General features: G+C 32.7%; 2 protein-coding genes across 3 annotated transcripts in view; both read right to left on the bottom strand.

Annotated features, from left to right (window-relative positions):
- The window catches only part of LOC125057580, a 198,080-nt gene that overhangs the window by 136,768 nt on the left and 40,318 nt on the right, over positions 1 to 20,994 (bottom strand). The gene's annotated exons all lie outside the window — the stretch shown is intronic.
- Positions 613 to 3,051, bottom strand: LOC125057584. The gene is made up of 2 exons (XM_047661367.1): positions 2,963 to 3,051; positions 613 to 1,327 (listed from the first exon to the last, which is right to left on the bottom strand). The coding sequence occupies exon 2, from the start codon at positions 1,281 to 1,283 to the stop codon at positions 645 to 647; it is 639 nt and encodes a 212-aa protein (XP_047517323.1). The 5' UTR covers positions 1,284 to 1,327; positions 2,963 to 3,051; the 3' UTR covers positions 613 to 644.

The following is a 20,994-nucleotide window of genomic DNA, read 5'->3' on the forward strand; positions in this document are numbered from 1 at the left end:
TACTTTATGTACGAGGTTAACCAAAATGAATAGTGAGAACACAACGATTCGAAGGTACGACAACAATATTATTTCAGATAAAGAACTTGGTGTATCATTTCCCTTCTCCATAATATTTGAACAGCACATACACAGATAAAAAATCATTACAATTGCAGTTTCAATAAATACTCGAGCAGGTACCGAGCGAGCTATCCGACAAATTAATATTGGAACTATTGAAATCTTTTATTAAAATGAGAATGTAAGTCAAGCTTTTATCAAAAACCTTGTTGAAATAACTTGAGGTTGAAAATTTGTGATTCGTATTTTGGTTTCGCTATTCTCCTTTTATTGGCAAAGGCCTTGTAATAAATAAATGGAAATAAAATAATGCGTAAAATTCTCGTGTCTCTCTCGACCGATTCTTATGAAATTTTTTATGCTGAGAATCGGCTACTATCTATCTTTCAAAAGCCCCAGATGGCTCATCTGATACCGCCGCCCATGGATACTCCAGCTCCAGCTCGTGTGATAAAAATATTCATAGTAAAAATAATAATCCCCTATTTAATAAAAAAAAGTATAATAAATATTATAATTTGAACATGTTAAAAAATAATAAAACCTACATGTAATTATCATTATTAATACATAATAATAGTCTAGACAATATCGTGTATCTTCCTGCCTCTATTAATAAGATTCAATCCATCCACAAAATTGATGGAGGTCCTTGCCATACCTCGAGGCTCTGGATTGTCGACATCTTCACTTATCGGCACGTACGATTTGAAATAATCATTTTCTACTCCCGTCTGTTTCGTTTCTTTTTTCAACATTTTCTTTATTTCCTTTAACATAAATTTTATTTTTTCCAAGTTCTGTGCGTCACTTGGCCCACTGTTGACTCTTGTAACTTCTGGTTGTATAACAGTGTCAATATCATTTAAATCTTGTTGGATAGCATCATCATGTAAATCATTTTCTTTTCGACTCACCTCTTCACTTATATCCTTTATGGAAACTTCTTGAGACTTACTAGAAGCTTGATCTTCAGGTTTTTCAGTCAAATTAACATGAGGCGTTTCATCTATTTTTAGTTGTTGAGGTACACCATTTGTTTTAAAATCTAAATTACGCAGCGTAATGATTCTTGAGTTTCCATAAGTCATTAATAATTCGCACGTGACAATTAAAAATATTTTAAGTATCATATTTACCGTGTAGGTCATTTGTTGCGACTGCATTGAAATGGCAAGCCGTGGTGGATTGAGGCGTGAAATTGAGGTAATGAAATGCATTGTTAGATCATTGAGGCGGTAACGTTGAAGATTTAAATTAAAATCTAGAAAATTCGAATTATCAACGGATGATTAGTTTTTAGCCATACTAAATGAGTGTAATGTAGGTTGTTTTTCTGAATAAAATCTGATTGTTTTACTAATTTTTATATTAATGTACATACAATTCAGAATTATTAATAGCTACGAGCCAAAATATAGATGATATATAATAATATTTTGTCCATTTATTAAAATATATTAAAGAAAAAACTTGAACATTAAAGATCCAGCCATAGATTTCTTTTAATTAAAATAATTTTAGAATAATAACAGCCAAACATTTAATATAACCTGTCTGTTGTAATTTACCACATTTGTGGGAGTCAGCAATTATCAACAAGTTGGCAACACTGGGGATTGTTCAGCTAAATGCTTTAATGGACTACACACAGCGAACTTCTAGTATTGATCCAATTGAAATCAACGTCAAAGTTGCACTTTAAGCTTCAGATTTTTTCGCTTTCAGCAAATTTCATTGCGAACATTCATCCATAACGAACTTTCATGTGAGTATGTATTTACAACTATGAACAATTGTACCCACAGTAACTTAAATAGCTAACACATTAATGGCAACCTATTAATATTTAACTGTTAAGTCACATTGCGTATAAAAATCAGTGGTGCTACAACTTTTTTAGGTATCTATCAACGAATTTAGTAGGCAAGTAGGTGATCAGCCTCCTGTGCCTGACACACACTGTCGACTTTTTGGGTCTCAGTTTCCTCACGAAGTTTTCTTTCACCGTAAGAGCGAATGCTAATTGCACATCCGGGGATAGAGACTACGACGTCAGGGATGAGTCGTACGGTGAAGCCACTAGGCCAACACTGCTCTTATTACCGTATAAGATTAAGTTAATTATTGCAACAAATGTAAAAAGCAGGAGCTACAGCTAAAGTACAAAAGCCTTTACTGGATGCTAGGAAGAAACTCAAGACTTTCTCTAGATAACAAACTTCTTATATATAAAGTCATCCTTAAGCCCATTTGGACATATGGCCTCCAACTATGGGGCAGCGCAAGTGATACTAACATAAACATACTCCAGCGACAACAGAACAAGATCCTAAGAGCAGTTGCAGAAGTACCCTGGTACATAACAAACAATGAAGTTCACGAGCACCTTAACATGAGAACAATCAAAGAGGAAATCCGCAGACTGGCAGCTAAATACAAAGAGCGGTTAAGCTGTCACCCGAATAAACTTGCTCGCCAACTCACCATTAGACAGTATGTGAGTCGACTAAAACGTCACTATGTTCTAGAGCTAGAAGACCGGCAGTAGCTCTAGACAGAAGATGAGTAGATGCTTCCAATGGGAAGTCGCTCCACATGACAGCACCACAGAAAAAATTTGCTCATAGCCTTGGGGCTGATTGCAAATAAACGCAGAAAATAAAAAAATAAAAAAAATTATTGCAACAAAAATAATTAGAATAATTGTACACAATATTTTATGCCTTCATGATTTGCTGACAAATCATGACGACCGCGACGCAAGCGATCGATCGTTGTAAAGAAACTGTCACTCATTTGTATATGATAAAATACTTTTAAAACAACAAAACTTATTAACACATTAACTGCCCACAACACAGGGAATCCTAGTGTGTGCCAGTGCACTTTACTTTACCTTAATATCCTGTATATTGTGTATAATAAAGTTCTCTTTTCTTTCTTTCTAAGAGACTAATTTTTTAGGTACTTCTCGCAATAGAGCCTTTACAATAATCCAATTTAATTACAAATTCGATTAAACGTCGGCTGATTGATTATTTTTTAGAATAACAATTTTCCACTCGAAAAGTAATTAATCAAGTCGGCAGTTTCAATTTCTTGGCCTCAACATAAAGCTGTTTCATTAAATTCTGACTAATATTTTTTTTACCTGAATAATGAATGAATTAAAACAAAAAAAAAACTTGGCGATTAAAAAGAGTAGCGGAGAGTTTATTACCAGTTCTTCTCTTCCGTTCTACGCTCTTGATTCGAGAACTGGCAGTCAATGTAAAATTAGAAGCATTTCATATATATTTATTTTTTGACATTCATAAGTGTACATTTTGTTACCTACATGAATAAATGGTTTTTAAATTTGAATTTTCAATGATGTCGTACGGAACTAGAAAACAAATAAAATACAGCGTTTCTCATTTTATTAATTAATGTTTTGTCACGAATTAATGTACACTACTTTTCGTAAGAGCGATTTTTTATATAGGTAACAGCGGGCAAACGCGCACGAGGCATGTAATACCTCCGCCCATAGACACTTACATACCAGAGGGATCTCAAGTACGTGACCGGTGTTTAATGCCCATAGTCACTATACATGTAATATATATCTAATATATAAAATTCTCGTGTCACAGTTTTCGTTGCCATACTCCTCCGAAACGGCTTGACCGATTTTGATGAAATTTTTTGTGCTTATCCGGTATCTATGAGAATCGGCCAACATCTATTTTTCATCGCTCTAAATGTTAGGGGTAGTCCACCCCTGAATTTTTATTTTTTAGACAAAATTTCTAATTTCTATTTTTTTATGATACAACATACAAAAATACATACAATACTCAATTTTCACCCGTCTACGATCAACCCCTATTTTTTTATTATAAATGATATACATGGCAAAACGACGTTTGCCCGGTCAGCTAGTAATATATATATTATATATACCCTGAGGTCATGCGTTATGTCCCATCTGTCCCATAGATAATCTATCTGTGTAACCAACACTTTTTAAATTCAAATCCAAAAATCATTTATTCATTTAGGTAACACAATGTACAGTTACGAACGTCACTTAAGAAAAAAGATAATAAATGCTTATAATTTATATTTATTGCCAGTTCTCAAATCAAGGGCGTAGAACGGACGAGAAGAACTGGCAAACTAAATTCTCCGCCATTCTTTTAATCGCCAAGCTTTTGCTTAATAAAATGTTTTTAAGGTGCTGAAACCGATGTTTAATTTTACAATAATCGACACAGTGTGTTTAAATTAAAAAACTGAATTACTCATCGACAAACTATTATTAAACGAAAAATGATTAATGACACAAATGCGGAAATGTCTGCCCATTAATAATTACGATACTTCAGTGCATTAAAGACTAGTGCAAATCAATACATATCGAATTTAGTAACAAATATTTAACTTAACTAAATTATTAAGGTGTGCAATGAGATATATCTTCAATCTCTAGGGTCGATGTGTTGCAAAATAAATAGGCTCAGCCGACCCAGATTTCTTGTTTCTGGCCCTTTTTTCGACCCAAGATGTTTTTACCGGGAAATAATAGAAAATGGACGGTAAAGTGTGGTATTGCTTATAAAGAATTTATTCTAGTAGGTGATAGAGAATTGGTAGACAATTTTTATAATCGTCTTAAGAAAAGAAAACTAACCTGCCTACCAGATTGCTTAGTAGCAATCTGGTAGGATATGGTACTTTGAGTGATGGAAGAAGAGACCTTATGTACGAGTATGACTCAAAACTTGGCGATTAAAAAGAGTGGCGGAGAGTTTCTTGGCAGTTTTTCTTTCCCGCTCTACACACTTTACTTGCGAGCTGGTAGTAAATGTAAATTTAGAATCAATTTAACATCTTTTCTGTTAACGTTCATAAGAGTACTTGGTTATGTGTCGTAGGCAAAATGGTTACACACAAATATTATACTAATAAATGTGTAATGTTAAAGAAAAGCTTATAAAAGAAAAATCACCAAAAGTTGAATAAATAACTACGCAATTACATCAACTTTGACGTACAAAATATTTAATTTGAAATTGTAGCGTCTGGTAAGCCGTAAAACGCAAACCTTCTCCATAAGTAATTTCTCTGTCAAAACAGCGTTCATCTTTTACCCGGCACAAAGGTAAGTAGGTCAAGACAAGACATCAGATCCATTTATTTTGCATACAAACACCCGTGACCTCTCTCGTTAAATATGAATTTAATTTCGTAACCAATAGTGGGTGAAACAGAGGAAATTACGTGAGGCAACCCTAATAAACTCCCAGATTGGGTAATTTTTTCGTTAGCATAGCAAATTGGGTAGAAATACGAGTCGTTTTCTTGAAATTAGGGAGATTTTAACAAACATTCATTCGTAATTATCTTGTTTTTAGGGTTGTGTGAGGTTTTTTTAGAAAGTATTAAACTTGTATCTGAGCCAGTGTCAGTCTAGTGAGCTTTTTTATACTATAGGGGGGTAAACGAACCTACGGGACGCCCAAAAAGAGCAGTCATCGCACGTCAAACGCCGCAGATTCTAAATTTGTTTCTTAATCACTCTTCCTCTCATCTTTTTGAAGTTATACTTCTTTAGGCGCGTTATGAAAAAATTGATGAGAGTGAAATTTTACGATGCGCGCCCACCGTTACACAAAATTATCAGAATGAAGTTGTCCACGGAAGATGCTACGGCATTGGACATAATTTAAAAACAATATTCGAATAATAATAGAATTTATGTTACACTTAATGTAAGAGAATAATAATAAATATTTATTTATTTAATTTTTCCAAATATGTAAACTGAACTTTATTGGCTATAATGACTCCTTTTCCAGTGTTTGATTATTTAATTGTAATTAATTATTTGCATGCAATCAAAAACTATTCTTAATAATGCCAAAGAAGTATAAGTTCTTACGCGCGTACATAAGTACACGCACCCTTTTTTTTAATAGGCAAAAAGGCACTGTCAAAAGCACTCATAGAAACAATAGGCCATTGGTGCACACTGCACAGGCATACGAACGCACGACAAGGGCAACACTGTTCATTTTCACTACCGGACGTCAAGACAGAATACGAAATTCCACCCGTATCACTTCGACGCCCGTCGTTCCACCACTGTGTACGCGTATTAAGTCAGTTCTGCCGCCAACACCACTTTGTGGAACCAGCTACCCATTGAAGTATTTCTGAACAAATTCGACCTTCTGGCAATGTGTGTCCATGGGTGGCGGTATCACTTAACATCAGGTTAAGGTAAAGGATCCTTCTGCCTGTTATATAAAAAAAACTGTTATTTTGATGCAGCAGTGTTGGCCTAGTGGCATCAGCGTGCGACTCTCATACCTGAGGTCGTAGGTTCGATCCCCGGCTGTGCACCACTGGACTTTCTTTCTATGTGCGCATTTAACATTTGCTCGAACGGTGAAGGAAAACATCTTGAAGAGACCGACACGTCTTAGACCCAAAAATTCGTCGGCGTGTGTCAGGCACTGAAGGCTGATCACCTACTTGCCTATTATATTTAAGAATGATCATGAAACAGATTCATCACATCAGAAATCATCGAAGACCTAAAGAGGTTGTAGCGCCTCTGTTTTATTTTTTATTTGTTATTTTGATTATGCTAGACAAATTTAACCAATATCATAATAATCTATGAAGTAATATTGTAATAATGTAACATTATTAATAAGTTACTTTGTGTAACTACTTATTAAGACATGATGAAGACAAAAGGAATGTAGAACATTCACGCACACAATACGTTGGTGGACAGTTTACGTAAACATCGAAACAAAAGAAATCTTTCAGTTCTAGGCGTTTTGACGCCATCTTTAGGGTTGCCAAAGTGTCGTAAATATTAATAGAATAACATCAATGAAATGAATGAATTGTATGAGTGACTTCCAATCAGTATTACATTGTGTGAGACCCTTTTTCGAGTTGGTTTTGACAGCTTCCTCGATGGCGATTTCATATAATAATTGAATTATATTAATAGAAAAGTTTAATTGATTTGAGTTTAGAGGCTTTTAGCGTTAACCTGAGCTATATGTGTGGGGTCTATTTTTTTTAAATTAAATTGTATTTAAGAGATAATTCTTCTTTTATATATAGGATTTAACGAAAAATAAGGCAAAAAGACATTATAATAACGAGCAACGGCAATTTCGTTTTAATCTGATTAACTATTTATTGTTCGTTAATTTCTCATCGTTGGCAACCCTAGCAAATGTCAGGCACATTGTGTTAAAAAGAAAGGTTTATTACGGTGGAGTAAAAATAGAAGGATAAAGATAAAAGAAAAACTAACAATAATAACCTCTTTTAATACAGCTTAACTGTCAAGATTAACCAGAGTTACAGGAATGTTATTTTGTTGCAATGTTGCCATTCTTATTTATTTCACTAAGTTAAAGAAGTTTTATTTAAATAGGCTTACTAACAAAATTACAAAAACTGATCTAAAATCTTCATTGGCATTTTTCGATAAAGCAAAGTCGCCGGTTTTTGAATGAGAGCGTATTTGAAAATACAATTTCTCTCTTGAATAAAATTCATTATAAAATCACTGGAGAGGAAAATAATAATATATTAAAAATTCAGTCGTCTAATGAAAATTGACTTAGGCAGAGACAAACTTTGAGACATCAACGGTTCGGAAATATATATTATATTTGAATACCTAACAAAAGTATGTGGACTATATAAACGAAAACATACATTAAATGTTTATTTATTTTATTTATAAAAACACTCCTGCCCTAACAGGCGAGCCTAAATTGACAAAAGTGAACAATAAGTGAATAAAATTTACAAACGAAACAAAAAAAGCAAACATACGAAATGAATTAGGAAAAACAAAACAAATGGGCACATGAAGTAACGGTGTTGATTAATTGTTATTACTTATACAATTAATAATAAAAATATACTATTTATCACTAACAATATCTCAAAACAGGTAAACAAATAGGAAAGGATGCAAATGGGACGTCTCAGTGCTAAAACCAGTATCTCCTTCAACCAAATAGGTGAGGATTTATCGTAATAAAACTTTGTCGTTTTGATTGAGTTAATACATTTCTTAAATTTATTAAACAGCAGATATAAAAGAGCCTCTAGGATTTTATTTAAGAAAAGAATCCCTGTTCCCAAAAAAGAATTAATTTAGAAAAGCTGTGTAAAAAGGCTTACTATAAAGTTAACGATTATCTCGTTGATAAAAGGGCCTGGGAAATTAGAAGTTAGAAATAAGCTATTGCTAGACAGGCTACTTCTAATTTATATACGATATTTGTTTTAAAATAAATGTTGTTTGATGATTTGCTATTTTAAAAGAGTACCGAGAGTTTTTTTACGCCGGTATTCTCTCTCGGCCTACAACCTCTGTCTTCTTTGCTGTTGAGTAGGGATGTCTACCGATTCAAATTTAATGGCGTGGAATAAGTGATACCTGTGTCTTATGTTCCATAATAAACATATTTTATTTTATTTTTAATAAGTATTGCAATTCGGTAATAGTAGTGAATTGAATATTTATTTTGTATTTATTATATTACTTTTATAAAATCTTAAATTAAGTTCAGCTAATCTGTAACACGACATTCATTGACCGTTAGGCGGTACGCCGAGTCAGCTAGTTAGAATTATCTAAATAATAACTTAAACCAACTGTGAAAGGCCGATAACAAATGGAAACAATTGACACGCAATTGTTTCGAAAAGCACGCACAACGCACTTAAGAGAAAGTTCTGGACTTAGTCATTTAACTAAGTGACCAGAATATTAAGCCCCAACCCATAGTTTATATATTATATTGAACGAAAACCATTTTATTATAAGTCTCATTTGTGGTACAAGTATTCTAAATTAACGTTACAATGTATAAACGAGATAGAAATACAACATTCCATAATAATTAATGATAAAGATCGTGCTTATTCTGCTTTATCAATATTTAAAATGAGTAATAAGAAAACATACAACAATTAGGAGGGCAAAGAGCTTTTTCGAAAATATACTGAAAAGCGTAAGAACAGAACTATTGTATATTATTATAATTTTCGTCCTACAAAATTAATTACAAATTTAATTTTTAAACTATTTGTATTACACTATTTTTGTCAATTTTGATGTAGTTAATTAATTTTTCACAAGGCTGATCGCAACGTTTTATTTCACATTCTCTTTTGCTTTGATGTATCGCTAGGTCAGACGCACTAATTATTTTGATATTCAGTGCTTTCGAATTTATTACTTATTAACCCCTTAATAAATAAATAATGTACTAATATATTATTTCGTTAGTGTTTGTGTTGGGTACTTTGTCATTATATTGGAAGGAATCATATATTATGTTTCTTTCCAATATTTCGTTTATTTAAGTTAAATCAAAGATATAACGTGTGCCTAGGTTTTAAGATTTATTGTTTATAGAAATAACCTAAGGTATGTGTATGTGTATCACGGCTCTCACAACCGCGTGGTACATAATTTTTAATAAAATAAAAAAAATCCTAAAAAGTTATTATTTTTGCGACTGGGCCATAAATATTGATTGAAGTGTTATGTTAAGGCCTAAGGGTTAAGGCCAAATTTCCATCATTCTTAACTAGAAAATCTTAAAAATGTATTCAAAGCAGTATAAAGCTGACGATCGATGTTCATGGTGATTTAGCATCCAAGATCAGGCCTATATATCACGATTAATAAAAAGACTTTGAATTTTTTTCCTAATCCTACACGCCCTTGATAAATTGGCACACATCCATATCGATCTGTTACGTAACAAATATTTTATGTGCTCTTACGCTAGGGTTGCCAGCACTATGTACTAAATGCATATTTTATAAGCGGAAATTTTTGACGCTTTAGTTAATACATAATAATAATCCTGTAGTGCTAGAATCCTATAAAGGTATTGACCTCAAATTGCATCTGTTTGTAAGATAATTGTCATTGGTGACCAGTCTTAACACAAGTGTTTCATGAAATTATCAATTCTTAAAAGGACGGAAACGCACTCGCGAGCCCTCTAGCATTGAGTATCCAAGGGCGGCGGTATCACTTAGCGTCAGATGAGACTCCTGCCCGTTTACCCCCAGTTCTATTGAAAAAACATTGGTGCACAGCCGCAATTTTACACACGACTTCACGTTGGAGCCACAAAACTGCTTTTATATTTTAAAATAAAAGAGAGACAAACGGGTTAGAGGCAGTACATTTTCTTTTTTATTCATCTTAACTCAGATTTTGGGTACAATATGTTTTAGAGGAAACACAATCTAAACTTAAGTAAAAACTAATAAGTATCGCAATACAGCGAGGATATGCTGCCAACGTTAAAGGTACACTTTAACGTTTATACATTATTTTAATTTTATTTTTATTAATTATTTTTATTATCACTAATAAGGTTAAGAAAATTGTAAAAACTATAATATATTTGATTGTTATGATAACTAATAAACGTTATCTAAATTTATAACTTAAGTAATATAGCAAAGTACTACGTGTCATATTCCTCCCGGATCATGAAGTTAAGGGCCTGAAGATTGTTTTTGAATCCTGTATTTCCATGGATAATATATCTAAAATTATAATACTATTTAAGTAGAAGACTGTTATCTTAAGACAACTTCTGTGGCGGACAAAACTTATTGAAAAAACGATTCAACTTATTAAACATAAAAAAAATATTTTTTCGCCAACCCTGGCAATAACTTTATGAGTTCTCTGCCCCCTCGTAACTTAAGACGTTGATAAATGCATATTTCTATGACCTCTGCTCCATTTTACAGTTATTGCTTCCATGCATATTATATCTTACCCATTATGTATATGACACCATTTGTATGAATTTATAAAGAATTTCAGTTTTCATTTGATTTATTTCCATTTTATTTTTAGTGGTATGAAGATCCGTAGTTCTTGAACTGAACACTTGGTTCGTCGCAATTTTTTGTGTGTCCACTACCATTTACGTCCATGAAACCTGTCGTTCGATTTCTACAGCTGTTTCATTGATAAATGCATGAACATATCAATTTAAAAAAAGCATTGTAAATTGCCTATCTGATATTCGCTGTTTTACTAGTGATTTTTTGCTTAATTAAACATTTTATTTATAAAACATTAGTACAAAGCAAAAGCAAAAACAGTAAAAGTTACTACACCGTTAATGACTACCTAGAAAACAAAAACGCGTGGCAATAGTTCTAGTTATATTGTTGTAATTTGTTTTGTTTCTTGAAGTGTTGTGTATACGTGTGTAATGGTGAATGTGGTAAATCACATAACAGATTTGTTTTTTTTTACTTATGTAAAAAAAAAACAAATCTGTGAATTGAAATGACGTTATGGCTTATGACATTTTCCTTTGAATAATTGTTATGTAGAGGGAGGGTAAAACTTGCTGAGTTTCTTACCCGTTCTTCTCAGAACAAGGCCTCCTGATAGATGATGGATGGCGTAGTCTTGCTCTTTCGCGAATTTTGTAAACGTTTTTGACATACAAACATTACCTAAGACGCATCTAAACTGAATAAACGTATTTTGATTGATTTATCTTTTCTATATTATTAGTAATAAGCAGCTGTAATAGTAGGCTTTTTCAGAATCCCACGATGAACGCGCTAACACATACTCATTACATGCGACTAAAGGAAGCGGTGACAGTAGAATAAAACTTAATACTCATTTCAAAATCGGGTCTCTAGTTCAAACCCACAAAGGTTTCGCGTTTCAGCGAACACGTTGGCTGAAATTAGCGAAATAAAATATGCAAGCTCGCTCGCTAGTTCGGTCATTGCACCCGTATCGACTGGCCTTAATAGGATAGTACTTTCATATCCTATACTGAATGTTTCCGGTAAACCTGTGCGGTATTTCGAGCTCCGAAAACCATTTTAGTTACGTTATAGAAATTTCTTTTTAATGACGGCTATATCAGTTCTTTAAGATCTGCCTTGGGTATTTAAGATAGGTATAATGCCCGTAGCAAGGAGTATTGATTTGAAGTAGTAATCGTTTCGGGTTAGTTGGCTTAAGATGGATAAACGAAATATTAAAATAAAGTCAAACTTAACAAAAACAACAAATTATAAATTTTAGTCGTTTATTCGTATTGTACTGTCATTACTGAACTTTATTAACAAAATTAATACTAATTACATCACAAGAGGCCGAAGAGCTGGCAGCTACATCGGACAAAGAATTAGTCTAACTATTCAAAGGGGGAACGCTGGCAGTGTCTTCGGAATCGTGCCTAAAGAGACTTTCCTTTTAATAATATATTTTAGTTATTATAATTTAAAGTTAGTTATTTTCTCACTTGTATATTACTATGTGTGATAAAAAAATCAAAAACGTAGTAATTACATTATGTAGTATGATAAAATATACTAATTTAATATTTTAGTCTACCTTGACTTTCATTTATATCTCAAAATGCAATACAACTTAAAATTTGTAGTCATTGTCTTCGTCTTCTTTGTCTTGGTCTTCGTTACAATTCACGAGTACACCGTTATAATGGCAGAATCTTAATTACAATAAACAATTTATTTACATCGCAAACGATATTTTAAAACAGGAAATAGAAGAAAACAAAAGATGTGAACTAACTATCTGCTAAAAGCATTTACTTCCAGACCACACAGAGAAACCATCATCTAAATATTTAAAACTATTAAAAAATATACAGAACTTATACCTTCACTTAATATAATAATAAATGTACAGGGTATAAAACAAAAATTGCTACAATTTCCTCATTGATTCTTAAAAGAATATCTAATAATATCTCTTAATCATCTTTTATTTTAGCGATTTATCTTAAAGCTTATTCAGTAAAAAAGCAAATATATCGTTCAAGCTTTTAAGATTAAACCAGTCCAACGACCGCTTAAAATTTAGAAACATAGGGCTGAAGTAGGATTACATATGCTTTGGAGGTTTTGGAAAACTTATAGCTTTTATCGCTCTAGAGTTCAGAAAGTTCGTAGATAAGGGTAACACTTTGAATATTACCCCTTTATTTTATGAGTTACAGGTACCGTTATCTAGCCTAATATTTTATTCTAAATGCTAATATTTTTCGTCATGTAAAGTGTGGAATGATTTTCAAAAAAGTATTTTTTAAAGCAGTAGCTTTGATGATTTAAATTTTCCAAATAATTTTGTATGATGATTTGCTATTTTAAAAGAGTACCGAGATTTTTTTTACGCCGGCTCTTTCTCTCGGCCAACATCCTCTGTCTTCTTTACCGATGAGTAGGGATGTCTACCGATTTAAATTTAATGACGTGGAATAAGTGATATATGTATCTTATATTCCATAATAAAAAATTTTTTTTCACGCAGCCAAATATTTGACGACCAATATATGTCAACCCGTTTTCATTGCTGACATTATTCTAAATTTTTTAAACATAAAATACGTTATCTGAATATTGTGTATATATCGTGTTGATTCAAAAGCTTTATCGTTCTATTAAATGAGGGGAGAGCTTACCATATCGACGGCATAAACATTAAATATTTGACAGTTTCAAAACCCATGAACATTTGTATTGGAATTGCTTGTCTTTTTTGATTTTTTTAATTTTCCAATGTTTTTATAGTAGGTTCTCGCCGTTGTCGAGTTATAAGTTTTCAAACAAAGCCGACTTTGTTTTATATATAAAGATTAAGATGAAACTTAGTTCAAACCTTTTCATTGCAAACAAGGGCATCCTATATATAGGCTTCATTATTAGAAAATGTATGAGTGTGCAAGTTGTAACTTATATCCTTAAGAAGCTCTCCACGGGAAGCCTACACAATTCCAAAGTTTACTGGTTCTTAACAAGACAATTATTAAGGACTGTTTTAAATAATGTATGGTTAAATTGTTCTTTTATTTGTAAGAAATATTCTTTCGTACAATAGATATTTCCTAATTTCCTTTGATTGTACTTCTACCGTCTACTTAAACTACTAATAATCCCAAATGGTGTGTAGTTTTGGAACCACATCAAGTGCTTGCATGTGTTATAACTCTGAGAAATAAGTATATAATAAATATTAGTTCGACACAGAATCACGAATTTGAATAAAAAATCTCTCACTTCTTATAAAATTACGGAAATTTGTAGAACAATTTCTCATATTAAAATAATACACGCGGATTAGTTCTCACGGAACGTTGGAGTCTCGCTTCAAAAACACTTAAAAAACTTAATTTAAATTTTACAGTTGGTTGTTTGGTACAATTAATTTGCGCAGTTTCCGGCAGAAGGTTGAACATTTTAGTTAGCGCGAGGAGAGACCGCGAAATGGTAGTGCATTTTATTTCTCGTACCACTTGACCAACTTTGAACGTATTCAAATAAATTGAAAGCATTTTTTCAATGTCATGTCTATTTACGGATTTACTTTTTGTTATTTTAGTTTTAAAAACTCTGAATGTCTTCGTTTTAGTAATTAAGTCTGTGCGTTGACAACTTTGACTTTCCACGGATAGAAACATAATTTATTATTTCTACAAATGGACAAATTATGTTTTATGAAAGTTTTATTTATTTCCAACACACAAATACAAAGTATTTACAATATTCTTAGCCTACACAATAATAATAATAATTAAAAATTGATACATAGAAAATTATCGCAAATTTAAAAAGTTTCCCTGTGGCAGTGTACCTTTAGCGCTGGCAGCATTTCCTCGCTGTATTGCGATACTTGAGTGAGGAAAGCACCAGCTCTGGGGTCTTCAGTACAATCTACCACTTAAATCTTTGATTAACCTGTGCACTTGAAACCTACGGCCTAAGAGTATCTCCAAACGGAATAAAATTGAAGTTGGAGGAAAGACTCTTATATTTGACTCTATTGTTTTCCGGCTGATACCAATGCGAAGTGATTCAGGGTCCAAAAGCGTGCCAGTGTTAGGCACCACTGCCACCAAATTTGCGCGGTAATTGAGATGTAACCTTATAAGATTTGGAATTCAGATTTCCAAAGAAAAAAAAATTGTTCTATAAATAGATAGATAAGAAAATATTCCTGCTGACATTGTTGTAGAATTCACGATTTTAACTGTTATTGATTTTTGGTAAATATACTACACAAACAGACGTGTTTTTAACAAAAAATCAAAGAAATATGAGCCAAAAGTATTAATAGCAATAAATATAAAAATTTCTTCACAAACGAACATCTACGAATACTAGGAAAATGTATTTCTTTTAATATTGTTTTCAATTCTCATTTATTTCTCTTAAAGCGTCTTTACGTAATAATAACATAATATTCCTTGGCCGTGACGGTTTCACAAATTAAAATTATTATATCAAAAGGGCCATCGAATAAATTTAATTTTGATTGAATGAAAAAGGTCAAGCGATTCAAAAGGTTTGTTTAGGAGAATTATTCAATTTTGCCCGTTCCGCCACTTATCCGTCCAACTGGGGATCAGAATAATCCGTTTTAGAAGTTTGTAGACAATAATTTAATAGTTTTAAAAGTTTACACTATATTTGAACTAAACATTTTGTTGTTTATTTACTTCAATAAAAATAAAATAAACCTGTGGCACTACGACTTTTTAGCTCTGAGCTCCAGATTTCTCTATCAGTTTCATGATAATTGGTCAATGTAATAGGCAAGTAGGTGATTAGTTTCCTGTGCCTGAAACGCGCCTTCGACTTTTTGGGTCGGTTTTCTCACGATGTTATCATTCACCGCTCGAGCGAATGTTAAATGCGCACATAGAAGGAAAATCCATTGGTTCACATCCGGGAATCGAACTTACGACCTTGGGAATGAGAGTTGCACCTTTATGCCACTGAACAAGACTGCACGTTATGTACTTTGTACAAAAAAGAATAAAATTCAATGTTATTTTAAGAGAGACATATAATTATTTTCTATTCACAGGTGGTGGACATCCTCTTATATGGATGCAGAAATGTTTTAAGTATCAAAAACTATTTAATTTTCAACAATAAAGGAGTGGGTCTTTGATTTTCTTATTTGGTGATTACGTGAACAGTTATTATTTACTTTGCGACACATATTACCCACACATTGTCATTCATTTTCTATCTTTGAAAACGAAATGCATTTTCAAAGATTCCTACAAAAATTTATACGTTTATGTACTATTTTTGGGAGCTTTACTTACTTGAACTACTTTCATTGTGTTTTAAACATTTCAATGCATATGCAAGAAAACACAATACTGCTTTTACGTTAACTGGCTGCGTTAGTGGACTAGATCAGATCTTAAACTTATTATAATTCCATTCAGGAAAACTAGCAAATTCGCACGCTCATATTTAAATAATTATTTCAAGCACATTCAAATAAAATTTTCTTCATTACTACATTGGGTCGTTGCTACGCCGTTCTGAATTCATTAAACCTCCTAATCTCGCATTCAGGCTCTATTAGCGGAATTCAAACGACTATTTTCGAGAACTTCGTTTTAATCTATATATATAAAAGAAAGTCGTGTTTGTTACAACACTTATAACTCGAGAACGGCTGGACCGATTGACATGGTTTTTGATTTGTTGGATTTGTTTCCGTCCCCAATAGCAGAATAAGCAATAAAATATCGGATAAGTTATCGAATAACAATAAATAAATTAATTAATTTTACGAATGCAAAAACCATTTGGTGCCATCTGTTGACAAAACTACGCATCATTCGTGTCAGTACAAGAAATTCCGATCTTGAGGTTAATGAGGAGATGCATAACCATGGTTTGATTCTGATCAAAAGATGTTGGATATCAGAAAGTGCTTAACATGCAGTATCGCCATATTGACGCTAGAGAGAAGATGCCTAATGTGTAAAACTGCCATTCTTCTTTCGCAATGGCAAGCAATAAAACATTTCAGTATTTGCAAAAAAGTTGTATTAATGTAATACTTAACATTAATGAAATCCTAAAATAAGTTAAATTAAAGTAACAACGATATTATAAGGTTGTAGGGCGGAACGAAGTTAGCCAGGTCAGCTAGTTAGGTATAAAGGGGCTTTTATAGTCACGTGACATTAAGAAATATTTTGAGTATAATATACTTATTGCTTCGTTTTTAATTTGTCCCCTATTTTTCTCTCTAATTTTTCCTTTCTTTTTTTCTGTAGCATTCTAATGATGTAAGATTTTTTAAATCAGTCCAGTAGTGTTTGAGTTTATTCCATACAAAAAAGCAATTCTTATTGAATATCGGTACAGATAAATTTTTTTTTATCAAAAATACTATATACTCTTGGCAATTGGACTGCGGGGACACAAAGATTATATTCGTGAAGGAAGAAGTATCTCTATAAATGATAGATTAAGCATCTGCTCCATAGAAAATTTTCCTGTTTTGCTACCTGCGCTGCGATTATGCAAATCACCAATGGTTTGGTTTAGATATGTTCATATATAAAATTCGTCCACGGCCGGGTTTTAACACACGCACACTCAAAAATACGCAAATACTCGATTAACACTTGACCATTAGTATTTTTGAAGTTGTACTTCTTTTGGCGCGTTAGGGTAAAATGATGAGAGTAAATTTTTACGATGCGCACGCACATTGTCACAAAGAATCCAAAACCCTGAAGTTAGCTATAGTCAACTTTTTAGTTTTTTTCTATTGTTAGTTGTCGTTTTTTTTTCTACAAACGTAGAATAAATTTTTTGAAAAGATTTTTATCTATCCAAAGAAGTATAACTTCTAACACGTGCACATAAGTAGACACCCGTTTTTTGGTATAAAAAAACCTCGGATTAAGATCAAAAGATAGCTAAGTTCAGCATATGAAAATTAGATTCTATTACCGTTGTCAGGCAGCCAATCCAAATTGTGTCGACATGAAAATTCGATTATGACGACGTCTCAACCTCCATCAAAATTAATACAATTATTCTATTATCACAAATGTACAGTTTCTTGACATACTTTATCAATTTGGTGAATATAAATATCGCTTGATATTTTCGACGTTTGTTTATTTTAATACTGATCAAATCGGTTTTACATGTCGAGCCTGATTGTCTAATGTATGGCTACGACAGGTATAACACTGAACAAATTATGGAAATGACAGTAACAAAGACGAAATTAAAAAGAAATAATGTTGAACAATAGGTTAAGAAGACAGTGTTGGCCTAGTGGCTTCAGTATGCGACTCTCACCCCTGAGAGGTCGTAGGTTCGATCCCCAGCTGTGCACCAATGGACTATCTTTCTATGAGCGCATTTAACATTCGCTCGGGCGGTTAAGGAAAATATCGTGAGGAAACCGATCCAAAGAGTCGAAGGCGCGTTTCAGGCACAGGAAACTAATCACCTACTTGCCTATTAGATTGGTAAATGATCATCAAAGAGATACAGAAATCTGAGGCCCAGACCTAAAAAAGTTGTCACGGCACTGATTTTTTTTAAAAATAGGTTAAGAGACATCTTTCTAAAACTTTATAACATTATACAAAAAGTTGTTGATAGAAATAATTAGTGCTGAGTCATCCTATTTATAAATGCCATTTACTTGATTTAAACACATACATAATTTATTTAATAGTTCCGACGACAATATAGTCGGGAATTATCTAGAAAAATAAAATAAAAAAAATAAAAAAATGCTTATCAACACGTTATATAAAGGAATGGAATACAGTAATGTTGAGTGTATTTCGGTGATTTGCAAAATATTTTCATAATATTCCACATTTATTCCACAAACTTTTTATCTCTAAAATAAATGTTGGATAAAAACGTTTGATACAAAATAGAAGGCCTATTAAAATCATACTTAGAGCCGAGTTTAGCTCGCATTAGTTTCAAGTTAGTGATTAAGGTAATATCATAGAATTATCGTTGTTCGTGACAGACTTGCGTGAGGTATACGGGGGGGTTAATCGTGGTATGGGTTGGGGGTTGGTTGATTACCCTCATTTGTCGCCACCAGACACATGGCTTATCGCAAATACTAGAAAGCGATTATGTTATAATGACTTATATTTTCTATGAAACCTAGAGTAAGTAATTTTAAATAAGTTAGAATTATTTAATATTTTTTTATGTAAGTGTAACGATACACTTGGAATTACATGAAACAGACTCCGACGAATCCTTGGATACAAATAAATACATTTTAGCTTTAAAAACCTTTAATCTAAATATATATATATATAAATGCTATGTTGGTTTGTGTACGCTTTACAAACTATATAATCTAATATATAAACCGCATCAAGGAGTGTTTTTATCTATTTTTTTTAATAATTAATTTTGTTTTTTAATTTTTTTCCACAATTATTGCAAAATTAAACTTATATGAAATGTATTCTTTGTTTTGTTTCTCAATTCTCAACCATTCAATCACAATGTGCCACAGGGAAGCGTGGCAGGGTAAAGCTAGTTAATAATAATATTCTTTATTTGTCAGACGATACGGTCTAGTCAGTAGTAGTAATTAGTAATAAGTACAAGAAAGCTATTTACTTAATTGTATTTTGAAAAGGTTTTAATGAAACTTACGCTAGTCGCTTTAGATAAACCAATAAAAAATTTTTGGAAATTCTAAAAGAAATTCGTCGCTAAATTTATTTTCCAAGTCTTAGTAATTACCTACGAAGAGGATTAATTTGTCTCCACTATCCCTTATCTCAACCCAAACAATTCATCGCATTACAGAATACAAAAACAAATCGAGCTAAGAAAGTGCTGACGTGGTGTTATTAGATTGTGCGTGACCCTTATCTACATAATATTGCTATAAACTCCAGATGCTACACTAATATTTTTCAAGGTATTGGATGTGGTTTTTTTTATTTCTCCATACGGTCAGTAAAGATTTCAATTATGTTTCTAAGTATTTCATGTATGTATGTCTTTAATAGTTATTAACGATTTTTAAAACAATAGTGTATTTTTTTGGTAAGTTTTTCGAATCACGGTTCCACGTCAAAACAGCTCATTTTTTTTTCTACATATTTTCATCACTCGGCAATGGTGTACCATCGAATATTGTGGTAGCGCATGCTCTTTAACCTTATATTAATTAATTAAAACATCAGGGTTTGTATTTTGGCTTTAATAGGTTAACAAATTATGGGAATTACAGTAACAAGGACGAAACATAAAAAGAAATAATGTTGAACGATAGGTTAAGAGGAGCAGTGGCTTCAGCGTGTGACTCTCATCCAATCCAATCACACCAAGGTTCGTTGGTTCGATCCCCGACTGTGCACCAATGGACTTTCTGTCTATGTTTTTTTAATAGAACGGGGGGTAAACGGGCAGGAGGCTCACCTGATGTTAAGTGATACCGCCGCCCATGGACACTCTCAATGACAGAGGGCTCGCGAGTGCGTTGCCGGCCTTTTAAGAATGTGCGCATTCAACATTCGCTCGAACGGTGAAGGAAAACATCGTGAGGAGACCGACTTACCTTTGACTCAAAAATTCACGGACGATAGAAAATAGGTTAGGTTAGGTTTTTTACGACTAGTATGTACCCCAAATAATATTAAGGAGGCGCATGGCTTTGGACCCCTTAAAAAATTGAAAAACTGATAATATTACATGCATGATGTAAATGATATTGTCTCAGTTCCCAGTGAATTAAATTAGACATACCAGTCGTAAAGAACGGTAGAAAAAAATTGGAGCTGTTTTAAGGTGGTGCCGTGATTCGATAAATTTATCGTTTTTTGTTCGTGAGTTTAGTTCATCGGCCGCATAAGCGCTTAGAGAGCAATAGTCTAGTTGACCCGAGGGAGCCTAAAGCTTTCCTTTTATGGTATTAGTATCGCAATTCAGCGAGAAAATAACAGCAACTGGAGGACTATATCTAGAAGACTAAATTATTTGTAACGCTATTTAATTTTATTTATAAATTTGTGTAAACAATAATTGATCCTA

This window comes from Pieris napi, chromosome 16, assembly GCF_905475465.1.
Source record: "Pieris napi chromosome 16, ilPieNapi1.2, whole genome shotgun sequence".
Classification (NCBI taxonomy): domain Eukaryota; kingdom Metazoa; phylum Arthropoda; class Insecta; order Lepidoptera; family Pieridae; genus Pieris; species Pieris napi.